The 25,537-nt window shown below is 35.6% G+C and overlaps 2 protein-coding genes across 4 annotated transcripts; both read left to right on the top strand.

Annotated features, from left to right (window-relative positions):
- Positions 1–5,900: 5,900 nt before the first annotated feature.
- On the top strand, positions 5,901–14,813 carry LOC142626169 (D-2-hydroxyglutarate dehydrogenase, mitochondrial). Of its 3 annotated transcripts, none has more exons than XM_075799953.1 (16): positions 5,901–6,086; positions 6,193–6,425; positions 6,837–6,938; positions 7,077–7,124; positions 7,888–7,958; positions 8,186–8,304; positions 8,618–8,713; positions 8,818–8,927; positions 9,639–9,719; positions 11,056–11,156; positions 11,719–11,827; positions 12,495–12,600; positions 12,972–13,057; positions 13,146–13,271; positions 13,391–13,492; positions 14,501–14,813. In XM_075799953.1, exons 1-15 carry the CDS (start codon positions 5,963–5,965, stop codon positions 13,484–13,486), a joined length of 1,608 nt encoding a protein of 535 aa, XP_075656068.1. In that variant the 5' UTR covers positions 5,901–5,962; the 3' UTR covers positions 13,487–13,492; positions 14,501–14,813. The 3 variants fall into 3 exon arrangements, 1 of the variants encoding a protein (XP_075656068.1); XR_012842467.1 differs by having other exon boundaries at positions 5,911–6,086; positions 13,146–13,304; XR_012842468.1 differs by lacking the exons at positions 12,972–13,057; positions 14,501–14,813 and having other exon boundaries at positions 5,911–6,086.
- Positions 14,814–18,566: 3,753 nt separating this feature from the next.
- Positions 18,567–24,993, top strand: LOC142624200 (putative ubiquitin-conjugating enzyme E2 16). The gene is made up of 6 exons (XM_075797737.1): positions 18,567–18,744; positions 18,917–19,020; positions 19,689–19,791; positions 19,936–19,999; positions 24,212–24,300; positions 24,538–24,993. The coding sequence occupies exons 1-6, from the start codon at positions 18,715–18,717 to the stop codon at positions 24,631–24,633; spliced, it is 486 nt and encodes a 161-aa protein (XP_075653852.1). The 5' UTR covers positions 18,567–18,714; the 3' UTR covers positions 24,634–24,993.
- The last annotated feature ends 544 nt before the right edge of the window (positions 24,994–25,537 follow it).

Consider the following 25,537-nt stretch of genomic DNA (forward strand, 5'->3'; position numbering starts at 1 on the left):
CGACAAGTAGGGCTTCATACTCCGCTTCGTTGTTGGAAGCCCTAAAGCCCAACCTGAAGGAATGTTCCAACCTTATCTCTTCCGAGGTGATGATGACAATTCTAGCCCTAGCCTCAGCCCCTCGTGCGTTAGATGCACCGTCCACATATACCTTCCACGGGTGAATCTCTACGTCTACGTGACAGACTATCTCCATCTCCCTCCTCGGGGAGAATTCTGCAATGAAATCAACAAGAATCTAACCCTTCACTGAACTCCTTGGTCTATACCTAATGTCAAAAGTGCCCAACTGAGTTCCCCATTTATTTATCCTACCTGTGAAATCAAATCTCCTTAATAGCGACTATAAGGCTTACTCAATAAGTACATAGACGGTATGAGCCTGAAAATAATGGGGCAACTTCCTTATAGCATGCACTAGTGCTAGCACCAACTTCTCCAAAGGTAAATATCTCGTCTTGGCATTAGCTAAAGTTTTGCTGACATAATATATTGGCTGCCGCACACCTTGATCTTTCAACAGCACGACGCTCACGGCATGTTCGAATACCAAAAGATACATGTATAAATCCTCATTGGGAGTCCGAGGTCGACAACATAGGTGTCCGCACTAAATACTCCTTAAAATCCTAAAAAGCCTTTTCACGCTCTTCGTTCCACTGAAACCCCCTTCACTTTTTCAGAAGCTGATAAAATGGACAACACCAGTCTACAAATTTGGAAATGAACCGATTTAGGGCAGCAAGCATGCTGGTCAGTACTTGGACTTCCTTTGGATTACTTGGCAGCTTAAGGCACTCCATAACTTTAATCTGATCAGGATTGACCTCTATTCCTTGACAAGAGATCATGTACCTAAGGAACTTGCTAGCTCCCACTCCAAAGGCACATTTGTCAGTATTGAGGTGCAGCTTATGCTGCCGGAGCACTTCAAACACTTCTTTAAGATCATCTATATGCCCCTTCTCCTATTTGCTTTTGACCACCATATTGTTAATATATACCTCCACCATTCGCCCGATCATATCCCTAAACATCCTCGTCATCATCCGTTAATAGGTGGCTCCAACATTCTTTAGACCAAACGCCATCACGATATAGTGGTAATTGGCATCAGGGAAAATGAACGCTGTCTTCTCTTGATCCTCGGTAGCCAGGGCTATTTGATGATAACCTTGGAAAACATCCAGGAAACTCATCCTCGGGTACCCGTACGTAGCATTTACCAGTTGATTGATCTTCGACATGGGGAAAGGGTCTTTTGGGCATGCCTAGTTTAGATCAGTAAAATCTAAACAAACCCTCCATTTCCCGTTCTTCTCTCTCACCACCACGGTATTTGTGAGCTATTTTGGAAAGAAAACCTCATTTATTGCCCCCCGCCTCTTTCAACCTCCTGACTTCTTGCTTGACTACTTTTAACATGTTCCTTTGCTGACCTCCTTAGCTTCTACCTCGAGCGCTTCGTATAGGCACTAGGCAAATACATCCACATTCTGTATAAGCAGTAATAACATCTCCACCCTATTCCCTCATGGGGTTCTTGTAATTGCTATAAGGAGACTTGCTCGGCTGGTTCCTTTTGCTTAATCTCCTAGTCAACGACGGCCACCAAGCATTGCCTGAGTACCTACTGGTTTCCCCTTACTATAGCGATACCATGCTTGGTGCGGAATTTGACTTTAACATGTAGGGTAGACAGAATCGCCCCTATCGCATGAATCCACGGCCTTTCGAGAATTTCCGTATATGGAGAAAACAAATTGACCACTATGAAAATTACCATTACTTCCTTGCCATCCATGTTCACTAGGAGCGAAATCTGCCCTTTTGGGATCACCATCCAACCATCAAACCCCACCAGGGGTGTGTCATACTTGGACAGGTCTCAATTATTCAGGCCAAGTCCCTTGAACAAGTCGGGATACATCACCTCGGCACCACTTCCCTGATCTACTAGTACCCTCTTTACTATGAAACATTTATCTAGGCGGTAACCACCAAGACATCGTCGTGCGGCTGGATTGTCCCTTCAAGGTCGTCATCATTAGAGGCAATGGGCTCCCTAGTTAACTTCAACTTCTTCTCGGAGGGCTGCTCTTTCGAGCAGCTTTCTACTGGAACCACATCCAGTACTCCTCTCCTCTTGGTCACTAGGGTGCCTCTTGAAGTTGCATGGATGACCTTTATCACTCCTAGAAGGGGCGAAAGAGGATTCCCTCGAGGTCGAGTGCCCTACCTAGCTTCCTAATTTCTTGGGTCAACAATAACCTCTTTTAAGTACCCCGCCCTTACCAACTGCTCCAAATGATCTTTTAACACCCTGCATTGTTTGGTGGTATGCCTTTTGTCCTTATGATAAATGCAGTATAAATTTTGATTTCTTCTTGATGGGTTACCCCTTATCTTGTTTGGTCACCAGAATTATGGCTCATTTTTAATTCGATCTACAATTCTATGTACTAACTCCTTGAATGTCACGTTTACTTCCCCGAATATACACTCGGTTCCTGGATCCTTAAATCCTTCTGGGGCCTTGACTGAAAACCCCATTGCCGAGGATGACTCAAGATCGAGGCCTTGCCTTTGTTTAGTTGCCGATCATCCTCTAACCTTTTATACTCTTCTATACTTCTCATCAACTACCTCATATCCTTGGGTGGTCTCCTCGTCAAGGAATCTCGTAGCTCGAAATCCTCGGGCAATCCTAGCGAGAAAGTGCTTGCAGAGATTTTTTCATTACCCCTACCAAACTCGTTGTACAGTTCCCAGTACTGGCTAGCGTAGTTGTGAAGAGTTTCCTCGGCTCCCATTTTCATAGATAGTAGTGTGTCCACGAGTTGTGGCACCCAGCTGCAAGTCATAAACTGGACCCCGAACTCTTGAATCAGCTCAGCGAAACTATGGATCGAGCCCTTCCTCAACCCATTGAACCACCTCATAGCGGTGGGTCCGAGACTAGAAGGAAGCAGCTCACACATCAACATGTCATTATGACTGTGTAGAGACATCGTCTGTATATAATGGCTTACATGCTCCACCGGATCCGTTTTCCCGTTATAAGAATTAAATGGAGGTCTAGTAAACCTGCTCGGCATCGGTGCTCGTTCGATATCTCTCGAGAGCGGTGATCGAGTAGCCTTACGCGTTGCTCGACTCATAGCATCCATGGCGGCGTTCCTAGGTTGTTGCCCCTTTGGGGAAATCGAGTCTCGATCTGCATACTCTTGTGACTGATCCTGGTGTCAATGGGAACCGGATTGATGAGATGCCTTTCCATAGCCACCTCCCACACTAACTGACCCCTTCGCACGCTCCTCGCGGTCTCTTCTTCGACGCCTACCTCTTGGCGAGGCGTCTGACAACGTATGGTGCGTTTGAAATGACCCTTCCCCAAGACCGAATTGCTTTTCCCCTTGCTCACGCTCTCTGTCCTCATGCCTCTTCTGCCTTGCTTCCTGCCAACTAGATCCTCGAGAAGATCTCCCTAAGCCACTTTTAGCGTAACTCCCAAATCGCCTTTCGGACATTTTCCTCTCACGAAGCTCGGTAGAACCACAGCTACAAAGGAGATTCCCACAGATGACACCAATTGTACGTACCCAAATTTTGCTTAGTGGAATGGGCCTAGAATTGGGCTCACAATTTATTTGTATGGTGGGTTAACTGTTTCCTACTAAGGATAGTTCCTCGCTAAGCAACCCTAACAACCACCTTTAGCTCTCTCAAACTCCTTTTCTTTTCCGTCTGAGTTAATCTCCCTCTTTTCTACTCTCCCCCTTCTATTTATAGCCTGAGGTTGGTGGAATGCTCATGATCAACCTCTGGTCTTACTTATGTGGTGAAGGAAAAATTCTGGTTTTGCATCTCATGCAAAACCCACAGCGAAAGCAACGAACTAGGATCTATTTCATTCATGATTGATAACGTGCACAATGTAAATTTCAGAATTTAAGAACAAGATAGCGTACCTTGGTGTGGAGAAATTCAAAACAAAGATTAGAAGCACTTGGGAACACTTTTAATCTTCACTCCAATTCCACTTTACGCCCAAGATGTGTGGTCTCTCAATCAGTTTTCAAGGGAGAATGAAAGTGTATCTCACACTCTCTCACACACCGTTTCTTATTTCACTTTTTCACTAACTTAAAAAAAATTCTGTATGTTTCTCCCTTTATAACTAACTGATTATCTAATTGGGCTGGCCTATTGGGCATTTCCAATTGGGGTTTAGTGTGTGGCTTGGAGTGGGACCAAAAGGAACCAATAAGACATTAGCTCCAATGGGCCTTGGGCTTTTCCGTCAACTCTTGACAAGTCCAAAGTTACCATTGATTATATTTAATACCACTATATAAATATAATTGCACTTTAGGCCTTATTAATAAATTATATCCCAAGACTTTATTATACACGTAACCCCTTCATAAAATATTCGAAGTAATACAAAGTCATGAACGTAGACTGCCATTTTGTAAATTACTACATCTTATCCTTGAGTACCCGGTTTAATTTTTTAAAGTTATTCATTATATATTTATGAAATTCAATTTCATAAATATATACTTCAGTAATTTCTTACTAAAGTGGTTAGGCCTAACTCTTTGAATAACTGAAACCATTAAACTTATCTCAAGAGAATATTTTATATCTCCATCAAGAGACTATGAATTCCATCTTGAGAATATATGTTCCATTAATACTAAATGTGGCTGCCCAACATACTGAGGTTTTGACCGTCACTTCAGATCTCACTCTTGATATATCAAAGCAACCTACACTTCATGATCAGGTTCATTATTCTCTCAGGATTAAGAGTTCATGCAAATAGAAGTCGTGAGATTTATTATTCATTTGACAGTCATTAGGAGAATAATAAATCTCACAGCGGTCCTGTTTAATATGTCTTAACTCTTAAAACATATCAACATATCAACTAGAAGTCTTCACTTCCATGATCAAGACAAATCATCTTAGTTGATACGTTATAGTCTTCGCAGATGAAATGCCCAATTTCATCACCGACTACGAACTATAAATTCTGAGTTTACAAAGAACTTGTGATTTACATCTTCTATGATTTTTCACATAAATCATATACAATGCATCTCATGGACTATATGATAATGTCTCATATTCATGTTACCATTATTTTAGATAATAATAAAATAATTTTATCAATCACAATATTAAGTCATACATAATGTCATACATAACATCATACAATAGGATTTAAGGATACTAATCCTAACATATGGGTGGGGTCGAATTTGATTATTCCTAATGATGAATATGCTCCATTGGAAGCGGTGATAATGTCATCAAAATTAGATCCCGCCTCCGAAAGATTGTTTGGCAGCGATATTTTCCAAGGTAATATTGAGCTGTTGAGAACATGGGCCGCTTGGGGGCGCACTCCCGATCAGGTCATAATTGGCCGGTGTGGGCTTGTCCATTGGGTATTTGAAATAGGTTGGGCCTATTGTGTGAATTGGGCCCGCTTATGGCTCGAGGAAGTGTCTGAGCCAAGGCTTATGGCCTAATGAGCCTAGGATCCTGTCCGTATAGTCTTCTTCTAGACCTACCAGTAACATCACTTTTTTATTTACCAATAGCCACCCACCACATCATCTTTCTGTGACATATTGTGAAAAATAATTTATGGTTTTAACATTTTTCTAATAAAAATTTGATAAAGAAATAATATTTTAATGAAAATATAATGTAAAATATAAAATTTAATGTAGGATGTTTTGGGAAGTATGTGAGTGAAATAGGAAAAATAGGTTCATACTATAAAAATAGACTGAAATTTTTGCATGGGACTGCTAACCAAGGGCATTATGGTCATTGCGTCCGTATTGCTAAATATTTAGTTGCTTGTCTCCGCGTGTATGATCCCCATTCCGGACAGAAAAACAGACTGAAACAACCATTTGGAAACCCAAAAACAACTAGTAGAATGCAGAAGTGGAGAGCTACACGTCGTCTCCTCCTCAACAGTTACTCATCCAAGTCCCTCTTTCATCATCCTCGATCCAATCCAATTTCTGATCATTCCACAACAATTTCCCGCTCTTCCTCAGGTACCATATACATATATCACTCATTTGCCTTTCACAATTAGCTCACAAAATTTTAAAAGCAATTCCCTCTATCTGCTATGCTATATATATATATATATATATTTAGGTTTTGAATCATGGACAAGCAGAATCCACTACAGACACTTTGCGACAGCGATGATTCAAAGAAACCCAGCGTTTTCAACGTTGAATTCCGATGATATCAACTATTTCAAAGGTATATTAGGCGAGAAAAATGTGATTGAAGATGAAGACGCGCTTCTCTTTGCAAACACTGATTGGATGCGAAAATATAAGGGCTCCAGTAAGCTTTTGCTACAGCCTAGAACCACTCAAGAGGTCCTTTATATTCCTTTTATTAATTAATATTATCCTAAATTTCAAATTGCTCCTTATATGAAAGGATTACATTGAAAAAAAAAAAAAAATGGAAGTTAAAAGTACTGAAATGAACAAGTTGGAATGTAAAGGATTGAATTGAATTTTGGGTAAAGTTAGAGGGTCCAATTTGTAATTTAATTTTAGGCTAAAATGCAAAACTTGCTCTGAGAACTCATTCCAGTCTTCTAACTTTGATTTTATTCATTTCAGTCCTATCCTATGTTGCTTCCGTTCATTTCAATCCTCCAAATTTAACCGAAGCAAAGTTAGAGGACTAAAATGATTTCTGGTGACTCTTAGAGTGCGAGTTTTGCATTTTAGCCTTAATCTTATTATTATTATTATTGACTATTTGCATTGGTGATGCAGGTATCTGAGGTTCTTAAATACTGTAATTCGAGACGCCTAGCTGTTGTTCCTCAAGGTGGAAATACTGGCCTTGTAGGTGGAAGTGTTCCTGTCTTTGATGAAGTAATGTAATTTGTTCCCTTTTTTTTTTCCGCTTTCTTTGATTCTCTCTTCAGTGGGATTCAATAAATAAGAGTTTACAAACATCATGTTTCTCATTTATCATACATCTGAATTGCTGTTCTATGATATCTTCTACAGGTCATTATCAATGTCGGTTCTATGAAACAGGTCATATCTTTTGACAAGGTAGACCTTGCACCATTTTCCATAGTGTATGCAACAATTAATGCATTTCAATTAGGGTCATGCTTGTATTCTGTGTGTTAGAATTATAAGCCCATTTGGTTTTAGGCCCATTGTACTATTTTACTACATTTGCTTGTACTGTACATCGATTTCTTGTATAGCACTCATACTCTACCAATATAAATGCAGTCTCTTGTACAGTATTCAACACACAGTTCAATACAATAAGGCATTCAGTCTCTAACACTATGGTTATGATTATGTCTAAAATAGATTTTAGAGTATAGATGCTTATGACCTCCCCCTCTATGCCATGCGGTAGTGATTCTTATCATTATGTTGTCCTTGTTTTGAACTCTCTCCTTCCATGTGTAGTACTTGCTCTTACTTTTTGGACTATTGCTGCAAACACTTTCAGTTTTTGGACTTGCTCAATTGTTCATTTCATGGGAGTCATAGCACAACATTTTTACACCTTCCTTCTCCTACGGTTGTTATTCTTGTCTTGCTAGTGCTAGCTCTCTTTGTAGCTTGTTGGCCTTGAATGAAATTTGAAGACCCTAAAGTTACGGGTTTAAGAGCTGATAGAGAAAGAGAGAGAGATAACTTGCTACCATTGTCTTAAAGACTCTCCTCAATAAATTTTACCTTTAGATGCTTTTTTTTTTTTGGAGTGATGTGGTATTCCCAAACCAATGTTAAGCATGGTTTCAGCATCACAAATTTGGGCTTATTTTAAATTTTTCTCCTTGCACTTTTTCAGGTCAGTGGTGTACTGGTATGTGAAGCAGGATGCATTTTGGAAAATCTGGTTTCTTTCCTCGACAACCAGGGGTAAATTTTTATTAAACATCATTTCTTTTCTCATAAGATCTGTAATGTGTTATGTTTATTAGAATGACAGTTCAAATTTCATAGATTAAGAGATGTCACACAAGTATACCCTTGTTGGAATGTTGAACTGGTGGGCTGTCACGGCTCTTTGCCCATTTAAATTATAGAAGATGGAAATTTGACATTTTTGCTCTTGTCCTATTTTAGTAATTTATGCTTCTATTCAGATTTATTATGCCACTGGACTTAGGTGCAAAAGGAAGCTGCCAGATTGGTGGAAATGTTTCAACTAATGCTGGTGGTTTACGTCTTGTCCGTTACGGATCTCTTCACGGAACTGTACTAGGTGAGGATATTTGGTATCTATTAACCTTTCAAAAAAAAAAAAAAACTGGTATTAATTAAAGTCTAATGCACAAAATAGACTACTGTCTGTTCTGTTTCAATCTTCATCTATTGATTGATTAAATATGCACCTGGCTACTTTGCAATTGAAACATACTAGCTCATTTCCATGAGCAGAAAAGCACAGCCATCTCAGTATCCAAAGACTTTGTGCTGCTATTGACAATATCTTGCAATTTTAACTGCAAATACTTGGTAAAATTGGTCTGCTCTAGTTTCTTAATTTTGAAGCATATTTTCTACTAATAATACAGGCATTGAAGCTGTTTTAGCAAATGGTGATGTGCTTGACATGCTAGGGACTCTCAGGAAAGATAATACTGGGTATGATTTAAAGCATTTGTTTATAGGTATGTATTAAACAGTTTATAAATCGTATTTATATTTTACAGTAAACAACTGTAATTTTAAGTGTATGATGCAAGTGCATTAACTTTTGCTATCATCAATCCAGGAAGTGAAGGATCCTTAGGAATTGTTACTAAGGTTTCCATTCTCACTCCTCCAAAGCTATCTTCGGTGAATGTAGCTTTTCTTGCATGTAAAGACTATTCCAGCTGCCAGGTACGACTAGTTTTTTTACCTTTAATTTTCTTCTGCTTACATGTAATATTTTTTCCATAAGTTCAATGCTCAAAGCAATCAAAACCAACAATATATTTCTATCGGTAATATGCCAAAATACACTACAGAAAGTATTACAATTTACAGTCTCATTCTCTTTTCTTTTTCAGCAGATTATACTGAAAAGAAACATTGACAAATAATAATCTGGAGAACAAAAAAAAATCCTGAGAACAATGAAAAGGAATATTCAAATAGAACAAGAAGTTATTGGTAAGGGTAAGCCAAAAAGATCAAAGATCATGATAGTTTAATTCTGAAACAACAAAGTTCTCTTCACCCCTACTGCCCTTGGAAAGAAAAAAGAAAATCTTACTCTGTGACATGTGCTAAATCAGGAAATTGGAGTTTTATGTCACATCATATCCTGTATACCAGAACTTGATGCTCTAGTTCAAACTTTATTGGCTTAATTGTCACTTAATGTCTAGTTATAATAGTTTGGTTTCCTGAAATTTATACCATTATAAATTTCTTGTGTTTAATAGCTATATTGACTTCTGTTGTGTTTTCTATAATGACTGATATTTAGCTACAAATATATTAACCTCTTTTTTACACCTTTATGCACCCTTAATTACTTCTTGACTCTAAGCAAGAAAAATGAATGAATTATGCTGTCTGCTCACCTTTTCTCTTAATGTTTGTCAGAAACTTCTATTTGAAGCAAGGAGAAGGCTTGGGGAGATTTTATCTGCATTTGAATTTTTAGATAATGAGTCACTGAATTTGGTAAGTATTCTGATGGCTGTGTAATTGATGAGAATTGTTTTAGTTTGCCTATCGTTTCCACCTATGTAATTTTAATGGTGAATCTCAATTTGCATTTTTATGAATGCTTGAAGTATACTGTATATGTGATGTGTCCATAAAAAGGAAGTTTGCAGTTTTCTGCGGTCCTTAAACAAGCTACTGTTTATTGGGATATGCATAGACAATGATGCAATCCACTACTGTCCTACTTTCTCTCAGGCCCTGAACGATTGGAAGTGAAACTACTGAAAATTTATTTGATGCTCTTTATGCTTATCATATTTCCAGGAGGGGCATGGAAAGGATGTATTGGACTTTATCCAATAACCACAAAATTGATGTAAAATCCTTCAATGGGGTTGGATTTTCCTTAGCAAGAAATTTGGAAGTCTAAAACTTCCTAGGAAGGTTGCTTTTTATTTTTTGTGTGTGTGGATAGGTGTCCTTGAAATTTTGGGACTAAGGCTTGGTTTGTTGTTGTGTTGTATGGACAACTGCCCATGGTATAATTCTTACTATGGCATGAGTGAAAGATCATCATTGTTGATTGGTGTTGTATGTGCTAAAGGGTTGGGGAGAACATGACTACCTTTTTCTTCATTGAGCTATAGCAAGGGACCTTTGGTCTATGTGTTTATTTTTATTTTTTTATTTCTTGGGTCATGGCTTATTCAGTAAAAGACCTTCTAGTTTGTCAGAGAGGTGGCTTCAAGGGCCATCAAATCACCAATATGTGGAACGCTATTCCTTTATGACTTATGTGGTGTTTTTGGAATGAACATAATTCTAGGTCTTTTGAAGGGATTGAACCCCTGCTTCATTTGAAGCTCATCTTTCTTAGATCTCTATGTGATTGGCTAAAGATCATATGGGATTTCAGTTGTTCTTGGTTGTGGTTTTTTGATCTTTGTAATTTATACTTCACGAGTACTTGGGCTTTCCTTTTTTTCTTTTAACAAAATTTTCAGTGTTATAAAAAAAAGTTTTCATTTTTCAATTTTCATGGGCAACCATATCTTATGTTAATTTTTTAAGTGGGGTTGTGGTTCTTGTTTATTTTACTTGTAGTCAACAAAATCGCTCTTCATTTTTTGTAGGAGGTTAGAAATTGATTACTATGAGGATAATTGTTAGAAATTACAGATTACATCTTCATTGTTTTCAGTTGGAAAGTGATCTAAATTATTCTTATTCCTAAAATTTTAAGACTTTTTTCTCTGAAGAACCACTTACCTGTTTGAAGAGAAAGTGAATGGCATTTTTACTTTATCATTGTTACATTTTTGAAGCATACTCATTCTATTTTATGTAACAGGCTCTGAATCATTTAGAAGGTGTTAGGAATCCATTGCCTCCCTCAATGCACAACTTCTATGTTCTGATTGAGACAACAGGCAGTGATGAATCTTATGACAAGTAAGCTCCTTTAATTTTGATTGTTTATCTGCTTGAATGAGAATGAATATTTTCTTGTGAAAATGTTTTTTTAGTCTTGAAATTTAGTTCCTATTGGTCCCCTATCCATTGTCTAGTACAAACAAAACTGTAAAATGAAAATCTACAAAGGTTCACAAACCGACCCATAACATCTAGACATTGTGTTATTGCTTTTCTCATTGTGGCTGTGACTCATTTTTTAGATAGAACTCATGGAAAGGTCTGCACCCTAGGAGGAAATGGAAAGTGATTCTATATTTTTCCAATTTTCCGGAAAAGTCACCTCACATAAAACTAGATTGGATTCCTTCCTGGAATTCTCCACCATGAACCTTTACTGCATGCTTAAATCAACTACAGAATCTCAAACTAACATGTTCTTCAGTTTGCTGTTTTATGGACAACAATAGCATCCTCGCTTTGTAATGTGTAGTGTTTTTTGTAGCTATATTTTAAGAAGATAATGTTCTCTTAAATGCCTTCTGAATTGATGGCATGTTTGAATTTCTAAGATCCTACCGTTTTATTTAAACATATCCAGAGAAAAGCTTGAAGCTTTCCTACTTCGGTCAATGGAAGGTGGTTTGATTTCTGATGGTGTTATTGCACAAGACATAAACCAAGCTTCATCTTTTTGGAATATTCGTGAGGTTACCATTATTTTTTCAGTTCATTGAATTTCAATATACACGGAGTACTTTATATTCAGACTTAAATAATGTCAGTATGTATTTCCTTTTTATTTAGGAAAGAATACCTAGTCTTCGTATGGTAATGAATTACATCTATAAATTCCACTGTTAGTGATTCCACCTAATGTTGTGGACCAATACTAAGAGAAGTCCGGTTCTTCAGCTTTACAACTCCTTTCTTATTACTATTTGTCTAAATCATATTTTCTATACCAATGATCATCTCACCCCACCCCTTGTTTTATGATGGAAACCTGTGCTTTTTTTCTGTCTTGCGCATCTTTAAAGTTCCTTCAACTTAAATGATATTACCTATTATTATTATGGTGATTAAGTGGTCTTTGCTGATCATAAGCAAATTATATAGTGGATTTTCTCATATCTATCTTGCAATTGGTTCTGCCTTTTGCTTCTCTTGGATGCTTCTCCCTTTTTGTTCTGACCTTTCTTGCGTAACAAAAACTAACCATATGCTGATCCTCACAGCCACTTACAGTTGCCATTTCTTCAAATTTATTCATCTTAACCTATGATTATCCCTGTCAATTATTTTGGAATCATTTATAACCTAAATGTCTTCTTAAAACATTATAAGTTCTTCAGTGGATTTTCTTCCCCACCACAGGGTGTACCAGAGGCACTCATGAAAGCAGGAGCTGTTTACAAATATGACTTGTCATTACCTGTTGAAAAGATGTACAATCTTGTAGAGGAAATGCGAACAAAACTTGGTAAGACAACTTTTTGTTATAGCTACATGCATTTTGAAATATTGTTTTCTTTCTTGCTTTGGTGATCAGATGTTTCTCTTTAGTGGTTGGGTAGGATAGGTGTGGTTTGTGGATGTGAAACTGAAGGGTGTCCTTGCAGAAATAGTAAATTTCAAAAGAGTAATTTGAACAGCGGAAACATTAGTTTCATGTGCCCTTAACTTGTTAAGATTGTGCAGTTTCAAATTTGTTGCAAGATATTCTTTTGAAAACAGTACTATTTCTTTGAACTTGATAAATTGTTTATGCTAGTAGAATCATGATATTGCATGTCACAGACTATGACTGGCTGGTTTATAAATCCACTTTTTGTATTATTCTTTTAATATCAGGTAATTCAGCTAAAGTGATTGGATATGGTCACCTTGGAGATGGAAATTTACATCTTAATATTTCAACTCCACAGTATGATGATGCGGTAGTTTACTTCAGCATACCCTTAAAAGCTGTGTATATATGTATTCTGTAAAACATAGCTTTGTATTGATATCTTCAATAAATTTCAGATTTTAGCACAAATTGAACCCTTTGTCTATGAATGGACATCTAAGCAACGGGGAAGTATTAGTGCAGAGCATGGCTTGGGACTGATGAAGGCTAACAAGATCTTCTACAGCAAGTCACATGAAACTGTGAGAATTTGTGAATAGCTAGACATCTAAGATGTACTTCTTGTTCTTCTTTTAATATCTAGATTTAGAATGTAAAGTTTCCTTATACTGATGTCTAAAATAAGAGTCTGTTTGTATAGGTGCAACTAATGGCTTCAATCAAGAAGTTGATGGACCCCAATGGGATACTGAACCCATATAAAGTTCTTCCACACTCAATTATTTCTTACAGCTGAAATAAGGTTTGTTCATTTTATTTTATTTTCTCATTCTGAACTTTCACACTTGTGTTTGAAGTTTTACTCCTGAAAAGGGCTTCCAAAGTTGCTTTTGAAGTTTTTGTGAACTAAGCCATCTGAAATATGGAATGACGGGCCATTTCTTCATTTTATTTTTAGTCAATGATAACTATAGACCCTAAATTTTTTTTTGCAAAATTCACCAAATAAAAAATTTCACCTGCAATGAAGTCCACCGAACCCAAAAAACAAATTATATGTATACACAGGGAGAGGAATCATTTTGTTCATTTTTACGCTGAAAGTTTCTCCAATTTTTTTTAAAAAAAGATATCCTTCTCAAGTTTTTGGGCCTGTCTCAGCAACTAGCAACTGAACCAACAATTGAGGGAAAGAGATCAAATATTCACGTACATTCTTATTATTATTATACTAAAAATAGATGGACTAAGCTATTCATCAAACTTAAGAATGCTAAGCCAAGTAAAAGTTAGTCCACGTGTTCAATACTTAAGATACTTGAAGGAGTGTGCTATTTATAGAGGAAGAAATATAACATCTTCCTTTATTTTTCCAACATAGGATTTACCTTATTTATACAGGAAAAATTGTAACGTCTTCTTTCATTTTTTTCAATACGGGGCTTGCAACACTTCCTTTTAAACATTTTCCCTTCATTCTTTCAATTTAAGATTGGTATGTTCTTTAATTAATATTTTCTTTATTATTTATGATGTCATCACAATGAAGTCTCCTGTTGAACTTCAATTGGACATTAAAACCTTGATTCTCTCTTTTTCAGTTCTTTTACCAATCTGGATTTTAAAACACCATGTGGCAAATCAACTAATAATATGCAAGATGCAGATGACTCATTATATAACCCGTTTAAATTGAAAGCATCAAATAATATTGTTCAGGCTTTTCAAATGTAATACTTCAGAGAATTATGTCTTATTTTGTGTTATTTTTAGCTGATGTCATTTCATGTTTTTCTAATGCCGTCCAAAGCTGAAATTCAACTTTACCTGAGGTAGCCAGCATCATGGTTTTGTCTCAAGTTGTAGCAAGTGGACATAACTGAGCTACAGCTCAGTGGGATGCAATTCGATTGAACTATGAAGTTAGAGATGTTCATTACTATCTGGTATCTGATCGGAGAAGGAGCAAGTTCTATTAAATAGAAAGCACTAGTAATTGTATGGCACTTGAAGATAGTAATCTCCATGCCATGCTGTGGCAATGCGTTGTGTAGTTGATGGGTTACCTAAACAGTTCTGAAGATTAAATTAAATAAAAGCATATTCCTATGAATTAACTATAATCAGGTTCACTTTAATCTTTTGACTGAGGCTTCACTCACTTTAATTTTCTCTTCGATTTGTTAATGCCTCTATAAGCTATTTTCTGAGTTCATATAGACCTGGATGGCTGTTGGCACGGTGCTTTTACACAGAAATTTGTCACAACCTAGACATGTGCCATTGTGGTGGAGAAGAAAGTGGCGAGTTCATCATGTGAAAGCGGTGGTGGAGAAAAATAGCGGCGAGTTCATCATGTGAAAGCGATGATTCACCAATCAATAGTGCATGTCATTAAGTTGTGGTAAAATATGTCATGTCAGGGCAAAATGTATTGTGTCGCGGCAAAATCCAAGTTGTTCAGCACATCTTGACTGTTCATGTTGATGTTCGATCAATGAAGTGGTTTGGGTGTGGGCCCATGACTCCTTGTACGGTTTTCTTTAGTTTGGGAAAGCATTTTCGTTTTTTTGTTATAACTTTCGCTGCTTGATGCCTTAAGATAAAAAAATTCATTTTTCGAAAAGGCATCAGAATTATGAGAGATGTAAAAGCAATCTTAAAGGAATAATTGAATAACTTTTTTCATCCAACTCATATTAGATGCGTTTCTTATTAGGCGCCATCTCTTAATTTTTTATGGTCTTCTTTTAGAAAATGCCTTAAAATATGTAGCATTAATGAATGGAGCAAAATCAAATTATGAAATCCGCATCTTCATATTCGGCTTTTAACTTTCAGGGGAAATTAAAAAACAAAGGAAAGGAAGTGAGCTAAAAAGTCTGAAACAGAAATACTACTTCTGTTGGTTTTAATTAAAAAAAAAGAAAAGAAAGAAATCAAAGCCAGAAATGAATTTTATATTGCTAATTAAAATTTATTTTTTAAAAATAAAAATTTGAGCAGCCTGGAATGTTGCTTTTAGTTTTAGTTTTTTTAAGAGACCTGTATGTCCTTACCTTGAAGGCCTTTCTAATAGACAAATTGGTAAGGGACATTTCCATTAATCAAGGCTGGAATATGCTAATGCTAAATTATAGGGACCCGCGAATTTTAAATTGATTGAGATATGAGAATAAACTTAAAGTCAAAGGGACGGCATATGCAAATTATGCATGCCTAAAAAGATGCATAAAAAAAAAAAAAAAGTAAAAAGTTACAAGGTAATTAGAAAATGGGTTTCTTTCTTTATTGCTTCCAGGTTGGTGCTGGATAAGAAGGAATTGGGACATAAAACAATCCTCACACGAACTACGAAGTAAAAGGGTCTAGAAAGTTGTTTCCACCTTTACTTACAAATCCATAAACGGGCTACCTTCTCAGTTTGACCTGTCTTTTGTTTGCACACTCTAGAAATTATAGTTTAAGCATAAGAGTCGATTTAGACCCCAAAAAAAAAAAAAAAAACACTAAATCTGTATTGATTTATTCGAAAGAGATATTCTAAGTTCTCTATCAACCCCACAATATAGATAAATGTTAAAACCAACAAATTAATTGGGATGGTTTTGATGGTGATTGATAATTAATAGAACTAATCGATTAAATTTGACATAATAATGCAATCTACCATCCAACCATATACTGATTTGGTACATTTGATGCTGATTTATTATGTTATGGTGGAAACTACAAGTTCTCTCAAATATGAATATTTAGGGGCTGTTTAGTTGATGTTTTTTAACAACAATTTTAAGTGTTTAAATATTGAAACACGTACTTTTACAACACCTTTTAACTCACATGTATTTTCACAGCACTTAAACAATGATACTAGAAATCTCTAACTAAACGAGCTCTTATAACCCAAGTCACCACGATCACAAAGCAATTAAAATGGTTTTAGTTCAAGGAAAAACCAAACCTCCCAAATAGCATTACTAATGATTATTGATTAACTTTCTGCTTAAATTAAACTTAAGTTATCCTAAAACAAAGAGAGAATATAACGCTTATTTCCGTTTAAAAATACAAAATAGATGATAATTCTTCAATAATAAAACCTTCAATAATACCCCTAATAGATCTTGCATGTAACAATTCTAATCTTGTGCAACGATTGCCAACTTCTAAATAGCTATAGCGTGGCGAGCTAAATTAAGAATAAAGCTGGCATGATTGTGTTCTTTCTAAATGTATACTATATGACAAAGAAAAAAAAGTAAGAATTTCTTTTTTCCTTTACAAGAAGTGAGGGATAAGAATCAAACTAGATTCTTCATTTCTTCTAATGGGAAATATTGGACAGTAGTAATGAGCCTAATTACTATCTATTACCATCTAATACTAGTGAAAGAAATAATCCAAGGGTTCGTTTGAGATCTACTTATTTTGCTGAAACTGAATTTTTTTTTTCTAAAAGTACTGAAGATAAAAGTAAAAATTAGCTGAAATAGTACAGTGGAATCCATGAATAATACAAAAAATGGTAGCAAAAATAAGCTCAATAGTAAAATAAATTAGCAAAAATAATCTTTGCCAAACAGACACTAAATCAAATGGTAGAACAAATTGCCCCTTTTTTGGTGGCCAAACGCCAAAGAGTGAACAAAATCAATAGATGGTGGCAAATGGGAACTGGGAATAAAAAAGAAAAAAAAAAAAGACTAGTAGGACACAATAAAAATTACAACAATTTTATAATATTCCTAAATTAACCTAAATATAAATTTATAAAAAAAATTTTACTTACGAATCGTGGTGGGGCCCATGTGTAGGGTAGGGACACGAGAGATAAAAATATAAATACTGTGCACATTGCATATGGCGCTCATGTGTCATGAAAGTAGGGATGACAAAAATTCTATCTCATTTGATCAATTATGTCTTGCTTGCTCTTGCATGAAAGGTGGTATTACATGCATCCATCCTCTCGCATAGAGGTGGAGTTCACATTTGTGGGATCCACCTAAATGTGAGATGGTGGATGCATGTATTTGATAGATGATAAATTTTTTCTTTGCATGGATTTTTTCTATCCAAAGAAGTGACGTGATAATGATAGATTTTATTTGCTTCGACATGTCTTCGATGTGTAGATGTACTTTATTTTTTCAACATACTATGTTATCATCCCTTAAAACCATTGTTATCTCTCTTACAATAGTCATGGCTCTAGCATTCAATTGCATTGTCAGGTCACTATGTACTATAAACTTTGTTGTGTTTAAATGTGTGCTTTATGTTTAATGGCAGCCCTAAATTGAATGGGTGTGCATTATGCTCAATAATTGGTATAAGTTCATATCTTCTTAATGTCAAAGCCACCTCATCTAAGGATGACCAAATTCCTTCAACTTGCCCATAATCTACCTTGTATCACTCCTATTCTACACGAGTTTTCCTCACCTTAAAGAGAAGACATCGTTAATCCGATCACGCCTTATCCTATTATCTTACGTGATGGATTAGAGTGCGGAGCTTAGAATATAATATCGTTAATTAAAGAGAATAGTTGAGTATTATCAGAATATGAAAAAGCAAATGGCACCCAAAATGGTAGATTGTGAGCAGAGAAAAATAAAAGCACACTATTAGTAGCAGCTTAATTTGAAAATACTAATTGTTTACTCGTAGCTTTGGTATACCTTATCTCAAATTGTGAAATAGTACAAGAGTACATTACAAATAAAGTTGTAGTAATGCCCTATATGCACGATAAGCAGCCTTGGCAAAGATAAGAAGTATAAAAAGAACAGAAACATAAAAAAAAAACAAAAGATAAGGTGGGGAACAAGGAACAACAATAATAATTAAAAAAAAAAAAAAACCACAGTCTTGGGTCATTCATTCATATATATATTACATTAACATAATAAACGGTCGCTGGTCCTCTTTGTCTATTTCGTCAACACCACCACCATCACAATCTCTCTCTCTCTCTCTCTCTCTCTAAAATTCTCCGCCATTTTTAGAAACCTCACCATGACCAGCTCCTCCGCCACCGCTCGCAAGGTTTTGCCCTAATTTCCTCGCTTTCACACATCGTACTCTTTTTCAATCAACTATTAATTATGTACTATAAAAACTAATACTAGTATATATATGTGTTTCATATGTCATATCAAAAACCTTAAATTTGTTCGATTTGTTAATGATGGTTGTGAATTTTGGGGTTTTTTGTTAGGCTCTGAGTAAGATTGCTTGCAATCGGCTCCAGAAGGAGCTTCTGGAGTGGCAGGTCAACCCTCCTGCTGGTTTCAAACACAAAGTCACCGATAACCTCCAAAGGTTTGTTTTCTTCTCTTCCCTTCTTTAGGGTTTTTGTTTTTTTTTTTGATTGATTCTTTGGGTTTTGATTGATTTTTTTTTTTGTTCACAACTAAGCAAAATTTAGGAACATAGTGATATTAGGGTTGTTGAATTGAGGTATGTGTATGTATGTTTTGGTTTTTGATAATTCAAATTACTGGAATGTTGTGCAAAGTAGGTTACGATTCAAAACCAATAATAGTAATAAAGACTAAATAAATTAATAAACACGGTTCGGCGACGATGTGCCTGTGTCCACGGGTGGTGATAGGGATAAAGTTTACAACAGTGACACAATGGTTCTCTCAAGAAATTCAAACTCTGAATACACCCTAGACTCTCTTTCAAAAAAGAACGAGGCTAGAAAACAATCTTTTCTTTTATGGGTCTGCTCTCTCTTTGTGAAAAACAATGAGTAGCTTAACATATATATATATGTATAGGTTGGCTTAGGGCTGAAGTGCTTGCCGCACACTAGGTCAGCCAGATGGAACTCCTTCTACAATTTGTATTCAGTCAGAACTATGACCAGACTTTTTGTGGCTGTGGAAATTTCAAGCCATATGCATATTCCACTTTAAGTTTCTGCTTCTTCAGTTAGTTTATTGAATTTGATTTGTTATTTTGTGGGAATTTTGGATTCAAAGGTGGGTTATTGAAGTCAATGGAGCTCAGGGAACTCTTTATGCAAATGAAACTTATCAACTTCAGGTTGACTTTCCCGAGCATTACCCAATGGAAGCCCCACAGGTTTGCACAAAGCCGTTTAATTTCATAATATGTAATTAACCATGGGTAGAGTTAAATTAGTGTATTTGTTTTTGGTGATGATATTCTGTTTTATTTTTTATTTTTTATTTTTTTATTTTTTGATTCTGTTGGTGGGTTTGACAGGTGATATTTCTGCATCCTGCTCCACTGCATCCCCATATTTACAGCAATGGCCATATTTGTTTAGGTAATTTTGTGGAAATCATATTACTAGCTTCTTTTTTCCCCCTTCTTAGCATACATACCATCCTTGTTATTATGGCCTGCTCTTTCTTAGAGGTTTTTGGTATTTGATTTATGATTTGTTATAGTTACATCATGAGTGTTTTTGCTTCTTCTTGTGCATCAATTCATTTGTTGATTGTTATGGTTTTGTCCCCAATTCTTGCGCAATATTGATACCTCTTTTCTCTCAAGGTAGATTTTCATGTGTTTTTAGATATGAGGTCAATGTTATTGTCTGAAGGGATATGAAATTAATATATGTTGTCTTAATGCTTAGAAAAATATATATACATAGCTTTAAATCTCTCCGAGACATGACATGAGAATAACCTCCTTTGAACTAATAGTAGCACAAATATATTGTGTGCTTAGTTGGTTAAGTATTGGAATATAGGTGCGATGAGACAAGGATTTACTTTGATTTTCCATCATTTCCTACATTTCTTAGAGGGAAGCAAAGGTAAATTATTTTTTTGGGTGCTTAATCAATCAGAGTATCAGACCCTACGTTCTTAAGACAAACTGTAAGCCAAAGACAATTTTTTTTGATGATAAAAGTGAGGCTGTTACAAGAGCCTCAGCGTCTTCTTTTTATAAGAAGACAAAAAAACCCTAAAACCTAAGAAATAATTAACTTACACTAATCCTAACAATATATAATAAAAACAAACCAAGGGCAAGAAGATCCAAGTCTAGGCTGCTAAAGTGCTGCTGGCTGCATGAATGGTTCTCATGAGTAGATCTCTGTATTATACATGAACAATTATTTTCCCCACATAAACGTTAATTTACTACTTTGCCTTGTTTGATCTTGTTGTAATAAGTCTTCTACATACAATGTAATTTCTCTTATTTAGCCATGTGGGCTATTTGTGTTGAAAGAAAATCAACATAACCATCATTGAATTCCTAATAGTATAAAGCTTAGACACTTAAAAGAGTACAAAGTTTATTAAGCAAACAGCAATATTACTAGAGCCTAATAAAATAGGCATCATGAAAGGAATTTTATTTCTCTAAATCATAACTTTATCCATCAAACCACCTTCTTTTATGTTTAAGGACTTGTCATCATTTTCTGGAATGCCCATACAAGCTTCCATTTCATCAATCCGCTTACAAATCCACTCCAATGTCCATTCCATTTGGAGTTTAATCTCTTGCAATCTATTTTGTTGCAAAGCAATAGATCGTTTTCAGCTTTGCTACTAACTGACTGAGTTGGGACTTGGGAGCAGGATGAGACAAGGGTTTACTTTGATATTGTCCATTGGAATCTTAGCTTCTTTGAGGGAAGCAAGGGTAGATCTCTTATTTAGTGTTTAATCAAGCAAACATTATGTTCTTGAGAGGACTTTGTAATTAACAACTATTCTTTTATAAATAAATAAAAAAACTATTCTTTTTTATTGATAATACAAGTCAAACTATGACAGGAACCTCAGAATCCTCTAATTAATTTATAGACTAATCCTGGCTGTACTATCAAAAATAAACCTAAAAGACCCAACATTTAAATAACCTTAAATAAACTAGTCTGCTACAGTGCTTTGTGAACAGTTTTCATGGACAGTGTCGCTACAATACCTGTGAACATATCTTTTCTTTGATTTGTTCAGAGTCACGAGGATAATGAAATAACATTTCAGATAATTGGCATCATTCTTTGAGCAGCTGAATTGCTTTCTTTCCTTGATAATTGAAGACCCAAAAAAGAGATTTTGAAACGAGTGACTGGGACTATAAGAAATTCTACATTATTCATGACTGGCATCAAACAGGAAGGGTGAAGTTGAATTTCTGTTTTTTATTCAAAATCTTGGGGTCATGAAATTGGCCCATAATTGCTTGTGTACTTATATACTCAACTGTTTCAAATCCCCACCTCCCTTGCTCCTCCTGTCCCTCTGTCTTGTGCTCAGTTTAAACATAGGCGGATGATTGGAATTATGTGGGACAGGCCTCTGATATGCAGCCAAAGGTTTGGGAATAAGTGGGAAAGAATTCCAGAGTAAAGCTTAAAATTGTAGTTACAATTGCTTCACAGCTTATACTTATCTAAGAGAGTTATGATTTATTAGGGCAGTGGCAATTGACTTTATATCTGTTATGGTATCTGCAGGTTAACTTAATCAGTTTTAGATGACATTATGGTTAACATCAAAGTAACAATAAGCAAGTAAATTATATTATGAGTAAGGATTTGCTGCAAACAAGATTGCAGCACTTGCTGCATAATGGTATATGTGTCAAAAAATTAGAGTGACACCTGTCAGTTAGCAATTTAATGAATAACGTCTATTAACCTCTTAACTTATTTCTCTCACATGAAGACAAACTCCTTCTCTCTCTTCAAGACCCCATAAATGTACTCCTTTCTCTCTCTTCTTCCTCCTTCTCAAATACGCAGCCCCAAAAACCCAATCAAAATAAAAATTTCTCTCTATCTCTTCAAAAATAATTGATTGTTTATGATGATTAATCCCAATGAATGGAGAAAAGGTTCACATTTCATAAGATGCTACCTAAAACCCAAAGCCTCCATGGCTGAAACACAGGTAATCGAAGCTCCATGGCTCCACCACAAATCAGCATGGCCAAACCTTCAAGAGCTCACCCACCACCGGTTGTGGTCTTCTCCTCTTCCTCTGTTTTTATTTTCGGTCTATGTTTCTGTGTTTGGCTGAAAAAGCTCTATATTTTTTTGGTTGGTTGTGGGTTTGAGAATTTGGTATTTTGTTTGAGGATTTGAAAAATGGAGGTTCTTGTTTTGGGCATGGATTTTTTTTTCAAAATTAATCTATTTGTGGGTTTTGGGTAGGCCCAAAAAAATGGGTTTTGATTTGGGTTTGTTGGCTGTGATTTGTATGTATGTGAATCTAAGCATGTGTGTTCAATTATTTTTGAAGAGAGAGAGAGAGAGAGAGAGAGAGAGATTTGTATTTTGATTTGGTTTAGTGGGGCCTGGGTATCTGAGAAGTGAGAAGAACGAAGGAGGAGGAAGGAGTGAGAGAGAGATATTTGTCGTTGCTATAAGGAAATTTATGACATTCAATCTGTGAAAGAAAATTCAGCACTGTGGACTCCAGTCTTTATGAATCTGTTGGTATTTGGATCTGGCACCTCATGATCTAATGCAGTCAAGCCTTCTTAACTCAACCTTGGATGATAAGAATCTTTCTGAGCTTCCAAATTTTAAGTTGCTGTTGAAACAACTGGTCGCTATGGACTATGGAGGTCGTCCAATGGACATCTCTTTGGAATACATACAACTATATAGGGATGAGTTTGAGAATGAAAAGAGCATGCTTGGAGGCTCTTTGGGTGACAAAGCAGCAGAAGACCTATGACAGTAATTGAACATAACAGCGTAGGAAGGAGCGAGGAGTGCGTTGATGAGGTTTTGAAGAAAGAGAGATTTGATGTTAAAAGTTAACGGACGTTATTCATTAAATTGGTAACTGACAGGTGTCACTCTAATTTTTTGACACGTATACCATTATGCAGGAAGTGCTGCAACTTTGTTTGCGGCAAATCCTTGCTCTTATATTATTATGTATGCTGTATTATTTATCTTTTCTTCCTGGAGATTTAATTGTGCCTATTTCTTCCTGTCATTGACATTTAAATTATGAACGTATTAGTTTTCCAAAATCTTAGTACAAGTTCAGTTTTGAATTGCTAGGGTTTTACATTTGTGTTTATTTATTATTATCATTATTTTAAATTTATCCTACATTTTTAAGATTAATGTCACTTGCAGTTATGCATGGAACATCAAAATCATAATCTCTTCGGCTATTGAGAAAGTTGGGAATGATATTTATTTATGATAGCTCATAATGAAGCATGGTATTTCAATTGGTCATTTTGCCACTCAAAAGTAATGACTATATAAGATGTCTGTCTGTGCATGAGCATATGGGCATAGTAATCAAAACCTGCCTTTTCTTTCTTTCTCATCCTGAATGAGTTTGAACTAGCAGGGAATTTTTAGTTTAGTTGTTTTGTTTGGTTTAGTGTTTTATTTATTTATTTATTATTATTATTAAATGAAATCATGTTGAAAAAAAAAAAAAATCTTTTCTGACTTGAGTTATATGGATTATGTGCAGTTGATTACCTTGCAGCAAGACTGACATTTAATTTACTACCTGAATGTGGCATTTTGTAGATATTTTGTACGACTCATGGTCCCCAGCCATGACTGTTAGTTCAATCTGTATCAGTATTCTCTCCATGCTCTCAAGTTCAACTGTGAAGGTTTGTACCTATTCATCTGCTTTTTAACTTTTAGGAATTTTCAAGTTCCTTCCATTTCCAAATCATTGGGTCATATTTTTCGTGTGTTGCATTTTACTACTGATCAATGAGAGTATAAATATGATTGTACTAGATTATTATAACCAGAGCATGAGCGCACAATGTTTTGGTAAATGATGGGCGCACACTTAATTGCTGTTGTATCTAAATCATAAATTTTCTTGACCTTGCTTACAGCAACGCCCTGAAGATAATGATCGCTATGTAAAGAACTGTAAGAATGGCAGATCTCCCAAGGAGACCAGGTGGTGGTTCCATGATGATAAAGTGTAATAATAAAAGCATCTTCTTCCTTAATCGGTTGCTCAAGAAATAGTGGGTGGCTAGCCTTCTTAAAGGAAGATGAAGGCAAAGAAAGAAAGTATTCTGAACCAGGATTTTGTCCAAATGCTTAATAACTCGTGTATGTTGGCAATGCCTGGTATTTGTAAAGGAAGATTGACAATTTATGTTTCAAAGCAAAGGGGACAAACAAACCCGTGTCTTTGTGGTAAACAGTGAGAGTTCTTAGTATGGGATCTAAATTTAGATGATTTAGCCCTTCTGATATTTTCTAATGATATATGGGCTCTTTCTGAACTTAAAACGTAAAAATTTGTGAAGTGCTACTATTTTAAGCTTACTATTTTAAAATGTGCTCTCATAAAATAAGTCTTAAGGATACAGCTTTTCATACATTTTTAACAATTGTTTATGTGGGGCCTGTTGTGAATTTTGTGATTGGCGTGCATAATAAAAGTGTTAATTGTGGGTTCATATGAAAATGATGATATTCTAATTATAATTTATTGCTTAAAGTTGTAAAAAATGATTCAAAAAGGTTGTGTTCCTAGCATTTTCAATCCCGTACTAGTATTTACCTTAAAATGATATTGTATTTAAATGTGAAAATCAATAATTATGACCCATTCTCAATTGGAAAGGATTACTTAAAAATTAAAACTTTGCTTTCATAAGTTGACAGGGTAAAAAGCAATAAATTCATTTCTTTTGTACTTTTTTTTTTTTTTTTTTTTGTGTTTCACTTTATATTTTACCGATCACAACTTGTCGTATGTTTGTTTAACTTTTCTTATAAAATAGGCAAATGGAAAAAAATAAACACATGACAAGTTGTGATTTGTGGAATACAAAATGTGGTATAAGGAATTTGTATTCAAAATGAATATTTTATTTT

The sequence above is a fragment of the Castanea sativa genome, chromosome 2 (assembly GCF_040712315.1).
Source record: "Castanea sativa cultivar Marrone di Chiusa Pesio chromosome 2, ASM4071231v1".
NCBI lineage: Eukaryota > Viridiplantae > Streptophyta > Magnoliopsida > Fagales > Fagaceae > Castanea > Castanea sativa.

Coding starts and splice junctions, on each gene's coding strand:
- LOC142626169 (XM_075799953.1), top strand. CDS start 5,963: ATGCAGAAGTGGAGAGCTACACGTCGTCTCCTCCTCAACAGTTACTCA. Junction 6,939..7,076: donor GTGTTCCTGTCTTTGATGAA/GTAATGTAATTT, acceptor TATCTTCTACAG/GTCATTATCAATGTCGGTTC. Junction 13,272..13,390: donor ACAGCAAGTCACATGAAACT/GTGAGAATTTGT, acceptor CTGTTTGTATAG/GTGCAACTAATGGCTTCAAT.
- LOC142624200 (XM_075797737.1), top strand. CDS start 18,715: ATGACCAGCTCCTCCGCCACCGCTCGCAAG. Junction 18,745..18,916: donor CCTCCGCCACCGCTCGCAAG/GTTTTGCCCTAA, acceptor GTTTTTTGTTAG/GCTCTGAGTAAGATTGCTTG. Junction 19,021..19,688: donor GTCACCGATAACCTCCAAAG/GTTTGTTTTCTT, acceptor TTGGATTCAAAG/GTGGGTTATTGAAGTCAATG.